The sequence below is a fragment of the Gadus chalcogrammus genome, chromosome 7, assembly GCF_026213295.1.
Source record: "Gadus chalcogrammus isolate NIFS_2021 chromosome 7, NIFS_Gcha_1.0, whole genome shotgun sequence".
NCBI lineage: Eukaryota > Metazoa > Chordata > Actinopteri > Gadiformes > Gadidae > Gadus > Gadus chalcogrammus.
The window spans coordinates 28,819,796-28,837,325 of NC_079418.1; the positions used below are offsets into that span (position 1 = coordinate 28,819,796).

At 38.9% G+C, this 17,530-nt stretch overlaps 5 protein-coding genes across 5 annotated transcripts; all 5 read left to right on the top strand.

The window, feature by feature from the left end:
- Positions 1-1,538: 1,538 nt before the first annotated feature.
- Positions 1,539-2,507, top strand: LOC130386113 (odorant receptor 131-2-like). Its single transcript, XM_056594892.1, has one exon. It carries the CDS (start codon positions 1,539-1,541, stop codon positions 2,505-2,507), a length of 969 nt encoding a protein of 322 aa, XP_056450867.1.
- A 2,684-nt stretch (positions 2,508-5,191) lies between these two features.
- LOC130386114 (odorant receptor 131-2-like) lies at positions 5,192-6,154 on the top strand. Its single transcript, XM_056594893.1, has one exon. It carries the CDS (start codon positions 5,192-5,194, stop codon positions 6,152-6,154), a length of 963 nt encoding a protein of 320 aa, XP_056450868.1.
- Positions 6,155-9,048: 2,894 nt separating this feature from the next.
- On the top strand, positions 9,049-10,017 carry LOC130386115 (odorant receptor 131-2-like). The gene has a single exon (XM_056594894.1). It carries the CDS (start codon positions 9,049-9,051, stop codon positions 10,015-10,017), a length of 969 nt encoding a protein of 322 aa, XP_056450869.1.
- Positions 10,018-12,707: 2,690 nt separating this feature from the next.
- On the top strand, positions 12,708-13,670 carry LOC130386116 (odorant receptor 131-2-like). Its single transcript, XM_056594895.1, has one exon. It carries the CDS (start codon positions 12,708-12,710, stop codon positions 13,668-13,670), a length of 963 nt encoding a protein of 320 aa, XP_056450870.1.
- Positions 13,671-16,561: 2,891 nt separating this feature from the next.
- Positions 16,562-17,530, top strand: LOC130386117 (odorant receptor 131-2-like). Its single transcript, XM_056594896.1, has one exon. The coding sequence runs from the start codon at positions 16,562-16,564 to the stop codon at positions 17,528-17,530; it is 969 nt and encodes a 322-aa protein (XP_056450871.1).

Below are 17,530 nucleotides of genomic sequence, written 5' to 3' on the forward strand. Positions count from 1 at the left end.
CACTTGTACATTTATTTTTTTATATTGTCGGAATATAGAAATCTATTGCTGTGTTTGTATATTATATTAACAAGGCTGCTATGTATCTTGACCACTTATGGGAAAATGGTGCGAAATGTTCTTGATACCTCCATGAACCTCATCCCAAGTCCTGATCACACATAGAACGCTGAATGGCCGTAACACACACAGCTAATGAATTCCATTAGTTCACAACATAGACGAGAGTCAAAGGCACCACAAACTGAGTTTAAAATATGGAATCGATTTCATGATTCTCAAATGAACACAAGACAATGAAATATTAGTGTATTGTTTTCGCAGCAGGTTTAATCTCATACGTTTTTCATGTCCAGCTCCAACACGTCGAAATCCATTCAGATCTGACATTTTATATTTAATCAGCAAAGTTACTGTATAAAACAGTGCTTCCATGAACCAGATATTATCAATGTTATTTAGCCACCGCAGCTAATCTTTCCAACAGTAGATAAGTCCTACCTTATTACCATGCGTTGAACTCAAAACAGAACCAACTGATCTCAACAAAGAAGATCCATATCTTGGCCTTTTCCCATCATTAGCCTAAAGCTGAAAGATGATTACAATCATGTTAATACGCATACTTTCACACTATGCTTGATAGCAGTATTGACCATTTCTTTGTCACCAACAGATTTGCTGTTGATTGAAAACCTTCATGAGATGAATTGGGACTTTCTGTCAGGAAAATGTTATGTTGGGGTTAGACTGTAGGGTAAGACCAAAAACATTCATCCACCTACGCACATGAAGGCATACATGAGTTAAACAATGATTTCACTCAAATTGTCTCACACCTTTGGCATAAATTCAGCACAAATATCAAGCATGTGTTTACTAATGCTCCCACATGGCAATTAGAAGTAAAATATATTGATGTGGTCAAAGATTTGTGAACTGACAAATTGTAACCCTGCATTGTTGGTCCCAGATCTGCTTTTGCACGTGGTGAATGCATCCTGTCAACAGACTGACGACACACTTGTTTTTTTGTGGCACTGTTCTTTCGTGAGCAGGTGGAGGATGGTGGGGTGTGGTCAATCGTGAATGATGAAATGATGGATGAACAATTGATCTAAATAATTCCGGACAATATATAAAAGAGACGTTCTCCTCTTCAGTCCTCAGAAGTTGAATCCTTCTATCACCCAAACTCCAAACTATCATTTTGATTAACTTGTTTGGTTGCCATTTCTGTATTAGTTGGATCATTACAGAACAATTTGTCTTTTTTCAATGCACTGGTATTCCCGCATTATGGGTTTCTTTAGCGTTTCTTCCTCTGAACATGATGAAAGAGGAGGTTAATAACCACTATCTGAATTTCTGCTTTACACAATTACTTGAAAAGTAAGAACCCTTCCAAATATCCTGATCATGGACATTATGTCCCTGTGTGTGCTTGTCTTTTTGAGTGTCTAAACGGTATATTTGTATACATTGTGTCCCTTTGCTTTCAGATGGGAACTCCCTACATTCTGAATTCAGATAGGGCCATGCCGAACGACTTCCAACTACAGCAGAACTCTTCTACCACCAACGGGAACAGAGAGAATAAGGCGGGAGTTAATGTTGTCGTTTCTTTCATCCCATGCGTCATCTTCCTCTACATAAACTGTGTGATGCTGTACACACTGAGAAGCAAGCCTGTGTTCCGTGAGACCTCCCGTTACCTCCTGCTCTACAACCTCCTATTGGCTGAAACCTTACAGATGATATTGGCTCAGATTATGTTTCTACTCGCTGTAGGCCTCGTGTTCATGACACGCTTAGTGTGCCTTCTAGTTGTTATACCGACCATAATTACCACTATCACATCGCCGTTCTGCCTGGCCGTGATGTCGTTGGAGAGATATGTGGCCGTGTGTCTCCCTCTGAGGTACGCCTGCATCGTCACTGTCCCCACCACATATGGGGCCATAGCCGTGGTGTGGGTCATCAGCTACGCCAACATGTTGATCAGTGTTATCATGTTAACGACTCTTGATGCCAGACCCTTTGGTCAGTTCATGGGCATTATCTGCGCTAAGAGCACCCTATTCCAGTTGAAAATATTCTCTGAGTTTGAGAGTGGTTTTGTCTGTGCTGAGTTTGTGTCGGTGGGCCTGATAATTATCCTTTCCTACGTGGGAGTGATGGTGGCGGCCAAGGCCGCCTCCACTGACAGATTGTCAGCCAATAAGGCTTCCAAAACAGTCCTGTTGCACATGATTCAGCTGGGCCTGAGTCTGTCATCTACCTTGGTAAGCACAATATTTACAGGCCTACATGGGAAAGTAGATGCGATCACTTTCAGGCATCTTCGGTTTTCTCTGTTCGTTTGCCTCATCATCCTCCCCAGGTGTCTTAGTTGTCTGATTTACGGCTTGAGGGATCAAATTATCAGACCGATTTTAATACGACACCTCAGATTAGGAATTAATTGCGAAATATTCAAGTCTTACACTCAATATATAAATCAATAAGCAAACTTTCACCTGCTAACAGTAACCTTCGTTATGTTACGGAACACAACATAAAATGTAGACTATAATACACTTAATACATTTTCTGCAAATTTTTCGCTTTTAAAGGTGTAAAATAAAGAAAGTAATTTAAAGTTACTGCTTTAACTTCACTTCTCCATATTCCAGCAACTCAAACCAAAACTCAGAATACACTAATCTTATTCTTGTATTCTGTATTCTATGTATTCTATACATAGGCCTTTATAGGCCCATTATATCTCTGTATTCTATGCATCTGACAGGAAGAGCAAGTACATAGGCCTTTACTTTAGTAAAATGTGTTCCTGTTTCTTATAGAATATTTTAGTGTATTTGTATTTTTTTGTTAGTCAAGTGCATACAATTGCATCCAAACAAAATACATTCCTTAAGGTGCTTCTTTAATTAAGATAAACAAGAACCATGTGAAAGTACATTCTTTAAATGTTTGATTAGAAACTGCATCTCAAACTTTTATACCCAAGGCGTTAGAGCTTCTTCACCCTCTGCTGGGAGGTAAGGCTGCATGTTCATGTTGTGTAACCCAGTCCCCTTCTAAGTCGTTTTGAACGTATAGAATGTTACAATGCTTGCCTATCAGTAAATAAAGGTCTTGAGTTAATATTTACATGTTGAACATGTGTTTTTGTTATTGAGGGAATGGATGTAAATGTCTACTAGACAGACAACAGACAACCAAATGAAATGTGTTTCCTTTAAGTATCACAAAAAGGTTTGACCACAACGGCCAATGGAAGGAGATGGAGGTGTGTAGTAGGAACAAGTTAACCACTAATGGTATATAAAGGAGCATGAGATGTTTAGAAATATTTACATTTAATTAATTACATTCAAAATGAAATGCCAAACTTTTTATACAATCAAAGCAATTTAAAATATTGCCTTTAAAGGATTTCATTGTACCAAAACACTTATGGTTATTTTTTTATATTGTCGGAATATAGAAATCTATTGTTGTGTTTGTTTACTATATTACTAAGGCTGATCTTGACTACTTCTGGGAAAGATGGCCCTAACTGTCCCTGATACCCCCATGAACCTCATCCAAAGTCCTGATCATACATAGAACGCTGAATGGGTCGCGGTTAGCGGGTGGCAGGCAGGCAGGTAGGACCCAATCGCAGACAGTTCAGGTAAAAGGATAATTTATTAACTCAAAAGGCAAGGAACACGGGTGACGCAGGGAACACAGGTAGGACACACTCAGCACAAACTAAAATGATCAGACAAGGAGCAAAGGAAAGACAAGGGCTTAAATACCAAACACACACAGGGCACGCAACGAGTAACAGCTGAAACACATTAGGGGAGGGAGCAGTAATCACACAGGAGGGAAACCTGACATGGGGAGAAACAAGACTGATACCAAAGTAAAACATGTAACACACCTAAACAAGACAAGGAAACCGACAGACCATGACAGAATGGCCATAACACACACAGCTAATGAATTCCATTTGTTCACAACATAGGCGAGAGTCAATGGCACCACAAACTGAGTTCAAAATATGGGATCGATGTCATGAATCTCAAATTAAGACAAGACATGAAATAGTACTTTAATGTCAAAAGTTGTATCTAGTATTTTTTCATTTCCAGCTCCGTCACATCAAAATAAATTCAGATTGGACCTTTTCAAATGTATTAGCGTGCACACAGTATGAAGCACTGCTTCCATTAAGCAGAAATTAAGAATGCATTAAGTCAACCCAGCTAATCTTACAAACAGTAGATAGGTTCTTCTTTATTACCATGCGTCAAACTCCAAATAGAACCAAATGAACAGGACAAAAAAAGACGCAAATCTTTGCCTTTTCCCATCATATGCCTACGGTGGAAAGATTATTAATTGATTGCAATAATGTTGTTATGCTTGCTCTCGGACCATGCTTGATAGCAGAATTATGTTTTTCTTTGTCACAAACAGATTAGCCTTTGGTGGAGAACCTTTAAAGATACATGGTTACTTATTCAAAGGAACATTTTATTTGTGTTGGGATTAGACTAAAAACATTTATCCAGATACAAACATGACGAAAAAAAATCGAATCGTCCCAGTAGTAAATGCATAGCAAATACCAAGCACGTTTATACAAAAACTACCACATGGCAATTAAAAAGTGAATGATATTGATTTTATCAAAGATTTGTGAACGGACAACTTTTAACCACTGCATTTTGAGTCACCTGCCATCCTGTCAAGAGACCGATGAATTATTGTTTTTGTTGCACTGTTATTTCATAAGCAGGAACATGCTGGTGGGTGGGGCTCCAGTCCTTAATGATGTATGAATTGATGTATGAAGAGGTGTTCTAAGTATTTCAGTACAATTTATAAAAGAGACATTCTCCTCTTCACTCAGGAGTCCTCAGGAGTTTAACCAGGAGTTCACTCAAACTCTAAGATTGTTTTGTTGTAGCCTTTTTGGTATTCTGGTAATTCTGCATTATGGGTTTGTTTAGTTGACTTTCCTCCGAACATGATGCAAGATGAATAAGTGCTTTTCACGATTACATAAAAAAAATAATAATAATTCAAATACATTGATCAAGGATGTTATGTCCCCGTGTGTTTGTCCAAACGTAATCTTTGTATATAATGTCATTCTGCTTTCAGATACATTCTGATTTGAGAGAAGGCCATGCAGAACCAATTCCAACTGCCACAGAACTCTTCTCCCTCTGAAGGGAACGGAGAGTACCTGGAGGGATATCGGGTTGTCTTCTCTATCATCCCATGCGTCATCTTCCTCTACATAAACTGTGTGATGCTGTACACACTGAGAAGCAAGCCTGTGTTCCGTGAGACCTCCCGTTACCTCCTGCTCTACAACCTCCTATTGGCTGAAACCTTACAGATGGCATTGGCTCAGATGATGTCTCTACTAAACGTTGGCATGGTGTTCATGACACGCTTAATGTGCCTACTAATCCTTATACCGGCCATAATTACCACTATCACATCGCCGTTCAGCCTGGCCGTGATGTCGTTGGAGAGATATGTGGCCGTGTGTTTCCCTCTGAGGTACGCCAGCATCGTCACGGTCCCCACCACATATGGGGCCATAGCCGTGGTGTGGGCCATCAGCTATGCCAACATGTTGATCAGAGTTATCATGTTAACGGCTCTTGATTCCAGACCATTTGGTCAGTTCATGGGCGTTCCCTGCGGTAAAAACCCCATATTCCAGTTGAAAATATTCTCTGAGTTTGAGAGTGGTTTTGTCTGTGCTGAGTTTGTGTCGGTGGGCCTGATAATTATCTTTTCCTACGTGGGAGTGATGGTGGCGGCCAAGGCCGCCTCCACTGACAAATTGTCAGCCAATAAGGCTTCCAAGACAGTCCTGTTGCACATGATTCAGCTGGGCCTGAGTCTGTCGTCTTCCTTGGTAAGCACGATACTGACAGGCCTCCATGGGAAAGTAGATGTGATCACTTTCAGGCATCTTCGGTTTTCCCTGTTTGTTTGCTTCATCATCCTCCCCAGGTGTCTTAGTTGTCTTATTTACGGCCTGAGGGATCAAATTATCAGGCCGATCTTAATACGACACCTCAGACAAGGAATTAAAATGCTAAATATCCAAGTTATCCACTCAAGATATTAATCAATAAGCGACCCTTCACCTCCTAACAATGAACTTAATTATGCTACGGAACACAACATAAAATTTAAACTATAATACACTTAATAAATTCTCTGCACATTTTTTCGGTTTTAAGGTGTTAAATAAAGAAAGTAATTTAAAGTAACTACTTTTGCTTCACTTCTCCATATTCCAGCAACTCAAAACAAAACTCAGAATACACTAACCTTATTCTTGTATGAATGCATCTGACAGGAAGCAAGTACATAGGCCTTTACTTCAGTAAAATGTATTCCTGTATCTTATAGAATATTTTAGTATATTTGTATTTTTTTGGTAGTCAAGTGCATATACAATTGCATCCAACAAAATACATTCCTTAATGTGCTTCTTTAATTAAGATCAACAAGAACCATGTGAAAGTACATTCTTGAAATGTTTGATTAGAAACTGCATCTCAAACTTTTATACCCAAGGCGTTAGAGCTTCTTCACCCTCTGCTGGGAGGTAAGGCTGCATGTTCATGTTGTGTAACCCAGTCCCCTTCTAAGTCGTTTTGAACATATAGAATTTTACAATTAGAGCTGTCAGTTAAACGCGTTATTAACGCAAACCAAATTTAACGGCGTTACATTTTTTATCGCGCGATATAATTTTATTTATTTATTTATTTATTTTTTCTTTGGCTCAAAACAAAGAAGCAGTAGCCTGACTGCTATGTTGAAATGACATTTGTTCAAAGCAGTCGTTTAATTGCACTATAGGCTCTTTTTTTGTATCGTCCTGTTTTGATCAGTGTTTATGCCAATGTTGTTATCAATAAAAAATCATTTGCACAAGGCAAGCCGATGCACTTCACCATGTTGATAAGATAATTAAAATGAGAAGAATTATGGGACAAAAAAATCAAGGGATATTTAGCATAGGAAAATAATTTGCGATTAATCGCGATTAATTAGAGTTAACTATGACATCAATGCGATTAATCACGATTAAATATTTTAATCGCTTGACAGCTCTAGTTACAATGCTTGCCTATCAGTAAATAAAGGTTTTGAGTTAATATTTACATGTTGAACATGTGTTTCTGTTATTGAGAGAATGGATGTAAATGTCTACTAGACAGACAACAGACAACCAAATGAAATGTGTTTCCTTTTAGTATATCACAAAAAGGTTTTAACACAACGGCCAATGGAAGGAGATGGAGGTGTGTAGTAGGAACAAGTTAACCACTAATGGTATATAAAGGAGCATGAGATGTTTAGAAATATTTACATTTAATTAATTACATTCAAAACGAAATGCCAAACTTTTTAAACAATCAAACAGGCTTTGCAATTTAAAATATTGCCTTTAAAGGATTTCATTGTACCAAAACACTTAGTTATTTTTTTATGTTGTCGGAATATAGAAGTCTATCGTTGTGTTTGTTTACTATATTACTAAGGCTGCTATGTATCTTGACTACTTCTGGGAAAGATGGCCCTAACTGTCCCTGATACCCCCATGAACCTCATCCAAAGTCCTGATCACACATAGAACGCTGAATGGCCGTAACACACACAGCTAATGAATTCCATTAGTTCACAACATAGACGAGAGTCAAAGGCACCACAAACTGAGTTTAAAATATGGAATCGATTTCATGATTCTCAAATGAACACAAGACAATGAAATATTAGTGTATTGTTTTCGCAGCAGGTTTAATCTCATACGTTTTTCATGTCCAGCTCCAACACGTCGAAATCCATTCAGATCTGACATTTTATATTTAATCAGCAAAGTTACTGTGTAAAACAGTGCTTCCATGAACCAGATATTATCAATGTTTTTTAGCCACCGCAGCTAATCTTTCCAACAGTAGATAAGCCCTACCTTATTACCATGCGTTGAACTCAAAACAGAACCAACTGATCTCAACAAAGAAGATCCATATCTTGGCCTTTTCCCATCATTAGCCTAAAGCTGAAAGATGATTACAATCATGTTAATACGCATACTTTCACACTATGCTTGATAGCAGTATTAACCATTTCTTTGTCACCAACAGATTTGCTGTTGATTGAAAACCTTCATGAGATGAATTGGGACTTTCTGTCAGGAAAATGTTATGTTGGGGTTAGACTGTAGGGTACGACCAAAAACATTCATCCATCTACGCACATGAAGGCATACATGAGTTAAACAATGATTTCACTCAAATTGTCTCACACCTTTGGCATAAATTCAGCACAAATATCAAGCATGTGTTTACTAATGCTCCCACATGGCAATTAGAAGTAAAATATATTGATGTGGTCAAAGATTTGTGAACTGACAAATTGTAACCCTGCATTGTTGGTCCCAGATCTGCTTTTGCACGTGGTGAATGCATCCTGTCAACAGACTGACGACACACTTGTTTTTTTGTGGCACTGTTCTTTCGTGAGCAGGTGGAGGATGGTGGGGTGTGGTCAATCGTGAATGATGAAATGATGGATGAACAATTGATCTAAATAATTCCGGACAATATATAAAAGAGACGTTCTCCTCTTCAGTCCTCAGAAGTTGAATCCTTCTATCACCCAAACTCCAAACTATCATTTTGATAAACTTGTTTGGTTTCCTTTTCTGTATTAGTTGGATTATAACAGAACAATTTGTCTTTTTTCAATGCACTGGTATTCCCGCATTATGGGTTTCTTTAGCGTTTCTTCCTCTGAACATGATGAAAGAGGAGGTTAATAACCACTATCTGAATTTCTGCTTTACACAATTACTTGAAAAGTAAGAACCCTTCCAAATATCCTGATCATGGACATTATGTCCCTGTGTGTGCTTGTCTTTTTGAGTGTCTAAACGGTATATTTGTATACATTGTGTCCCTTTGCTTTCAGATGGGAACTCCCTACATTCTGAATTCAGATAGGGCCATGCCGAACGACTTCCAACTACAGCAGAACTCTTCTACCACCAACGGGAACAGAGAGAATAAGGCGGGAGTTAATGTTGTCGTTTCTTTCATCCCATGCGTCATCTTCCTCTACATAAACTGTGTGATGCTGTACACACTGAGAAGCAAGCCTGTGTTCCGTGAGACCTCCCGTTACCTCCTGCTCTACAACCTCCTATTGGCTGAAACCTTACAGATGACATTGGCTCAGATGATGTTTCTAATCGCTGTTGGCATGGTGTTAATGACACGCTTAGTGTGCCTTCTAGTCCTTATACCGGCCATAATTACCACTGTCACATCGCCGTTCTGCCTGGCCGTGATGTCGTTGGAGAGATATGTGGCCGTGTGTTTCCCTCTGAGGTACGCCTGCATCGTCACTGTCCCCACCACATATGGGGCCATAGCCGTGGTGTGGGTCATCAGCTACGCCAACATGTTGATCAGAGTTATCATGTTAACGACTCTTGATGCCAGACCCTTTGGTCAGTTCATGGGCATTATCTGCGCTAAGAGCACCCTATTCCAGTTGAAAATATTCTCTGAGTTTGAGAGTGGTTTTGTCTGTGCTGAGTTTGTGTCGGTGGGCCTGATAATTATCCTTTCCTATGTGGGAGTGATGGTGGCGGCCAAGGCCGCCTCCACTGACAGATTGTCAGCCAATAAGGCTTCCAAAACAGTCCTGTTGCACATGATTCAGCTGGGCCTGAGTCTGTCATCTACCTTGGTAAACACAATATTTACAGGCCTACATGGGAAAGTAGATGCGATCACTTTCAGGCATCTTCGGTTTTCTCTGTTCGTTTGCCTCATCATCCTCCCCAGGTGTCTTAGTTGTCTGATTTACGGCTTGAGGGATCAAATTATCAGACCGATTTTAATACGACACCTCAGATTAGGAATTAATTGCGAAATATTCAAGTCTTACACTCAATATATAAATCAATAAGCGAACTTTCACCTGCTAACAGTAACCTTCGTTATGTTACGGAACACAACATAAAATGTAGACTATAATACACTTAATACATTTTCTGCAAATTTTTCGCTTTTAAAGGTGTAAAATAAAGAAAGTAATTTAAAGTTACTGCTTTAACTTCACTTCTCCATATTCCAGCAACTCAAACCAAAACTCAGAATACACTAATCTTATTCTTGTATTCTGTATTCTATGTATTCTATACATAGGCCTTTATAGGCCCATTATATCTCTGTATTCTATGCATCTGACAGGAAGAGCAAGTACATAGGCCTTTACTTCAGTAAAATGTGTTCCTGTTTCTTATAGAATATTTTAGTGTATTTGTATTTTTTTGTTAGTCAAGTGCATACAATTGCATCCAAACAAAATACATTCCTTAAGGTGCTTCTTTAATTAAGATAAACAAGAACCATGTGAAAGTACATTCTTGAAATGTTTGATTAGAAACTGCATCTCAAACTTTTATACCCAAGGCGTTAGAGCTTCTTCACCCTCTGCTGGGAGGTAAGGCTGCATGTTCATGTTGTGTAACCCAGTCCCCTTCTAAGTCGTTTTGAACGTATAGAATGTTACAATGCTTGCCTATCAGTAAATAAAGGTCTTGAGTTAATATTTACATGTTGAACATGTGTTTTTGTTATTGAGGGAATGGATGTAAATGTCTACTAGACAGACAACAGACAACCAAATGAAATGTGTTTCCTTTAAGTATCACAAAAAGGTTTTACCACAACGGCCAATGCAAGGAGATGGAGGTGTGTAGTAGGAACAAGTTAACCACTAATGGTATATAAAGGAGCATGAGATGTTTAGAAATATTTACAATTAATTAATTCCATTCAAAATGAAATGCCAAACTTTTTATACAATCAAAGCAATTTAAAATATTGCCTTTAAAGGATTTCATTGTACCAAAACACTTATGGTTATTTTTTTATATTGTCGGAATATAGAAATCTATCGCTGTGTTTGTTTACTATATTACTAAGGCTGCTATGTATCTTGACTACTTCTGGGAAAGATGGCCCTAACTGTCCCTGATACCCCCATGAACCTCATCCAAAGTCCTGATCATACGTAGAACGCTGAATGGGTCACGGTTAGCGGGTGGCAGGCAGGCAGGTAGGACCCAATCGCAGACAGTTCAGGTAAAAGGATAATTTATTAACTCAAAAGGCAAGGAACACGGGTGACGCAGGGAACACAGGTAGGACACACTCAGCACAAACTAAAATGATCAGACAAGGAGCAAAGGAAAGACAAGGGCTTAAATACCAAACACACACAGGGCACGCAACGAGTAACAGCTGAAACACATTAGGGGAGGGAGCAGTAATCACACAGGAGGGAAACCTGACATGGGGAGAAACAAGACTGATACCAAAGTAAAACATGTAACACACCTAAACAAGACAAGGAAACCGACAGACCATGACAGAATGGCCATAACACACACAGCTAATGAATTCCATTTGTTCACAACATAGGCGAGAGTCAATGGCACCACAAACTGAGTTCAAAATATGGGATCGATTTCATGAATCTCAAATTAAGACAAGACATGAAATAGTACTTTAATGTCAAAAGTTTTATCTAGTATTTTTTCATTTCCAGCTCCGTCACATCAAAATAAATTCAGATTGGACCTTTTCAAATGTATTAGCGTGCACACAGTATGAAGCAATGCTTCCATTAAGCAGAAATTAAGAATGCATTAAGTCACCCCAGCTAATCTTACAAACAGTAGATAGGTTCTTCTTTATTACCATGCGTCAAACTCCAAATAGAACCAACTGAACAGGACAAAAAAAGACGCAAATCTTTGCTTTTTCCCATCATATGCCTACGGTGGAAAGATTATTAATTGATTGCAATAATGTTGTTATGCTTGCTCTCAGACCATGCTTGATAGCAGAATTATGTTTTTCTTTGTCACAAACAGATTAGCCTTTGGTGGAGAACCTTTAAAGATACATGGTTACTTATTCAAAGGAACATTTTATTTGTGTTGGGATTAGACTAAAAACATTTATCCAGATACAAACATGACGAAAAAAAATCTAATCGTCCCAGTAGTAAATGCATAGCAAATACCAAGCACGTTTATACAAAAACTACCACATGGCAATTAAAAAGTGAATGATATTGATTTTATCAAAGATTTGTGAACGGACAACTTTTAACCACTGCATTTTGAGTCACCTGCTATCCTGTCAAGGGACCGATGAATTTTATTTTTTGTTGCACTGTTATTTCATAAGCAGGGACATGCTGGTGGGTGGGGCTCCAGTCCTTAATGATGTATGAATTGATGTATGAAGAGGTGTTCTAAGTATTTCAGTACAATTTATAAAAGAGACATTCTCCTCTTCACTCAGGAGTCCTCAGGAGTTTAACCAGGAGTTCACTCAAACTCGGAGATTGTTTTGTTGTAGCCTTTTTGGTATTCTGGTATTTCTGCATTATGGGTTTGTTTAGTTGACTTTCCTCCGAACATGATGCAAGATGAATAAGTGCTTTTCACGATTACATAAAAAAATAAATAATAATTCAAATACATTGATCAAGGATGTTATGTCCCTGTGTGTTTGTCCAAACGTAATCTTTGTATATAATGTCATTCTGCTTTCAGATACATTCTGATTTGAGAGAAGGCCATGCAGAACCAATTCCAACTGCCACAGAACTCTTCTCCCTCTGAAGGGAACGGAGAGTACCTGGAGGCATATCGGGTTGTCTTCTCTATCATCCCATGCGTCATCTTCCTCTACATAAACTGTGTGATGCTGTACACACTGAGAAGCAAGCCTGTGTTCCGTGAGACCTCCCGTTACCTCCTGCTCTACAACCTCCTATTGGCTGAAACCTTACAGATGGCATTGGCTCAGATGATGTCTCTACTAAACGTTGGCATGGTGTTCATGACACGCTTAATGTGCCTACTAATCCTTATACCGGCCATAATTACCACTATCACATCGCCGTTCAGCCTGGCCGTGATGTCGTTGGAGAGATATGTGGCCGTGTGTTTCCCTCTGAGGTACGCCAGCATCGTCACGGTCCCCACCACATATGGGGCCATAGCCGTGGTGTGGGCCATCAGCTATGCCAACATGTTGATCAGAGTTATCATGTTAACGGCTCTTGATTCCAGACCATTTGGTCAGTTCATGGGCGTTCCCTGCGGTAAAAACCCCATATTCCAGTTGAAAATATTCTCTGAGTTTGAGAGTGGTTTTGTCTGTGCTGAGTTTGTGTCGGTGGGCCTGATAATTATCTTTTCCTACGTGGGAGTGATGGTGGCGGCCAAGGCCGCCTCCACTGACAAATTGTCAGCCAATAAGGCTTCCAAGACAGTCCTGTTGCACATGATTCAGCTGGGCCTGAGTCTGTCGTCTTCCTTGGTAAGCACGATACTGACAGGCCTCCATGGGAAAGTAGATGTGATCACTTTCAGGCATCTTCGGTTTTCCCTGTTTGTTTGCTTCATCATCCTCCCCAGGTGTCTTAGTTGTCTTATTTACGGCCTGAGGGATCAAATTATCAGGCCGATCTTAATACGACACCTCAGACAAGGAATTAAAATGCTAAATATCCAAGTTATCCACTCAAGATATTAATCAATAAGCGACCCTTCACCTCCTAACAATGAACTTAATTATGCTACGGAACACAACATAAAATTTAAACTATAATACACTTAATAAATTCTCTGCACATTTTTTCGGTTTTAAGGTGTTAAATAAAGAAAGTAATTTAAAGTAACTACTTTTGCTTCACTTCTCCATATTCCAGCAACTCAAGACAAAACTCAGGATACACTAACCTTATTCTTGTATGAATGCATCTGACAGGAAGCAAGTACATAGGCCTTTACTTCAGTAAAATGTATTCCTGTATCTTATAGAATATTTTTGTATATTTGTATTTTTTTGGTAGTCAAGTGCATATACAATTGCATCCAACAAAATACATTCCTTAAGGTGCTTCTTTAATTAAGATCAACAAGAACCATGTGAAAGTACATTCTTGAAATGTTTGATTAGAAACTGCATCTCAAACTTTTATACCCAAGGCGTTAGAGCTTCTTCACCCTCTGCTGGGAGGTAAGGCTGCATGTTCATGTTGCGTAACCCAGTCCCCTTCTAAGTCGTTTTGAACATATATAATTTTACAATTAGAGCTGTCAGTTAAACGCGTTATTAACGCAAACCAAATTTAACGGCGTTACATTTTTTATCGCGCGATATAATTTTTTATTTTTTTTTCCTTTGGCTCAAAACAAAGAAGCAGTAGCCTGACTGCTATGTTGAAATGACATTTGTTCAAAGCAGTCGTTTAATTGCACTATAGGCTCTTTTTTTGTATCGTCCTGTTTTGATCAGTGTTTATGCCAATGTTGTTATCAATAAAAAATCATTTGCACAAGGCAAGCCGATGCACTTCACCATGTTGATAAGATAATTAAAATGAGAAGAATTATGGGACAAAAAAATCAAGGGATATTTAGCATAGAAAAAGAATTTGCGATTAATCGCGATTAATTAGAGTTAACTATGACATTGATGCGATTAATCACGATTAAATATTTTAATCCCTTGACAGCTCTAGTTACAATGCTTGCCTATCAGTAAATAAAGGTCTTGAGTTAATATTTACATGTTGAACATGTGTTTCTGTTATTGAGAGAATGGATGTAAATGTCTACTAGACAGACAACAGACAACCAAATGAAATGTGTTTCCTTTTAGTATCACAAAATGGTTTTAACACAACGGCCAATGGAAGGAGATGGAGGTGTGTAGTAGGAATAAGTTAAACCATCATTAATGGTATATAAAGGAGCATGAGATGTTGAGAAACATTAACAATTAATTATTTACATTCAAAATTAAAAGCATAACTTTTTATTCAATCAAAGTAGACTTTGCAATTTAAAACATTGCATTCAGAGGTGTTTCTACCAAAACACTTGTACATTTATTTTTTTATATTGTCGGAATATAGAAATCTATTGCTGTGTTTGTATATTGTATTAACAAGGCTGCTATGTATCTTGACCACTTATGGGAAAATGGTGCGAAATGTTCTTGATACCTCCATGAACCTCATCCCAAGTCCTGATCACACATAGAACGCTGAATTGCCGTAACACACACAGCTAATGAATTCCATTAGTTCACAACATAGACGAGAGTCAAAGGCACCACAAACTGAGTTTAAAATATGGAATCGATTTCATGATTCTCAAATGAACACAAGACAATGAAATATTAGTGTATTGTTTTCGCAGCAGGTTTAATCTCATACGTTTTTCATGTCCAGCTCCAACACGTCGAAATCCATTCAGATCTGACATTTTATATTTAATCAGCAAAGTTACTGTGTAAAACAGTGCTTCCATGAACCAGATATTATCAATGTTTTTTAGCCACCGCAGCTAATCTTTCCAACAGTAGATAAGCCCTACCTTATTACCATGCGTTGAACTCAAAACAGAACCAACTGATCTCAACAAAGAAGATCCATATCTTGGCCTTTTCCCATCATTAGCCTAAAGCTGAAAGATGATTACAATCATGTTAATACGCATACTTTCACACTATGCTTGATAGCAGTATTAACCATTTCTTTGTCACCAACAGATTTGCTGTTGATTGAAAACCTTCATGAGATGAATTGGGACTTTCTGTCAGGAAAATGTTATGTTGGGGTTAGACTGTAGGGTACGACCAAAAACATTCATCCACCCGTATACGCACATGAAGGCATACATGAGTTAAACAATGATTTCACTCAAATTGTCTCACACCTTTGGCATAAATTCAGCACAAATATCAAGCATGTGTTTACTAATGCTCCCACATGGCAATTAGAAGTAAAATATATTGATGTGGTCAAAGATTTGTGAACTGACAAATTGTAACCCTGCATTGTTGGTCCCAGATCTGCTTTTGCACGTGGTGAATGCATCCTGTCAACAGACTGACGACACACTTGTTTTTTTGTGGCACTGTTCTTTCGTGAGCAGGTGGAGGATGGTGGGGTGTGGTCAATCGTGAATGATGAAATGATGGATGAACAATTGATCTAAATAATTCCGGACAATATATAAAAGAGACGTTCTCCTCTTCAGTCCTCAGAAGTTGAATCCTTCTATCCCCCAAACTCCAAACTATCATTTTGATTAACTTGTTTGGTTTCCTTTTCTGTATTAGTTGGATTATAACAGAACAATTTGTCTTTTTTCAATGCACTGGTATTCCCGCATTATGGGTTTCTTTAGCGTTTCTTCCTCTGAACATGATGAAAGAGGAGGTTAATAACCACTATCTGAATTTCTGCTTTACACAATTACTTGAAAAGTAAGAACCCTTCCAAATATCCTGATCATGGACATTATGTCCCTGTGTGTGCTTGTCTTTTTGAGTGTCTAAACGGTATATTTGTATACATTGTGTCCCTTTGCTTTCAGATGGGAACTCCCTACATTCTGAATTCAGATAGGGCCATGCCGAACGACTTCCAACTACAGCAGAATTCTTCTACCACCAACGGGAACAGAGAGAATAAGGCGGGAGTTAATGTTGTCGTTTCTTTCATCCCATGCGTCATCTTCCTCTACATAAACTGTGTGATGCTGTACACACTGAGAAGCAAGCCTGTGTTCCGTGAGACCTCCCGTTACCTCCTGCTCTACAACCTCCTATTGGCTGAAACCTTACAGATGATATTGGCTCAGATTATGTTTCTACTCGCTGTAGGCCTCGTGTTCATGACACGCTTAGTGTGCCTTCTAGTTGTTATACCGACCATAATTACCACTATCACATCGCCGTTCTGCCTGGCCGTGATGTCGTTGGAGAGATATGTGGCCGTGTGTCTCCCTCTGAGGTACGCCTGCATCGTCACTGTCCCCACCACATATGGGGCCATAGCCGTGGTGTGGGTCATCAGCTACGCCAACATGTTGATCAGTGTTATCATGTTAACGACTCTTGATGCCAGACCCTTTGGTCAGTTCATGGGCATTATCTGCGCTAAGAGCACCCTATTCCAGTTGAAAATATTCTCTGAGTTTGAGAGTGGTTTTGTCTGTGCTGAGTTTGTGTCGGTGGGCCTGATAATTATCCTTTCCTACGTGGGAGTGATGGTGGCGGCCAAGGCCGCCTCCACTGACAGATTGTCAGCCAATAAGGCTTCCAAAACAGTCCTGTTGCACATGATTCAGCTGGGCCTGAGTCTGTCATCTACCTTGGTAAGCACAATATTTACAGGCCTACATGGGAAAGTAGATGCGATCACTTTCAGGCATCTTCGGTTTTCTCTGTTCGTTTGCCTCATCATCCTCCCCAGGTGTCTTAGTTGTCTGATTTACGGCTTGAGGGATCAAATTATCAGACCGATTTTAATACGACACCTCAGATTAGGAATTAATTGCGAAATATTCAAGTCTTACACTCAATATATAAATCAATAA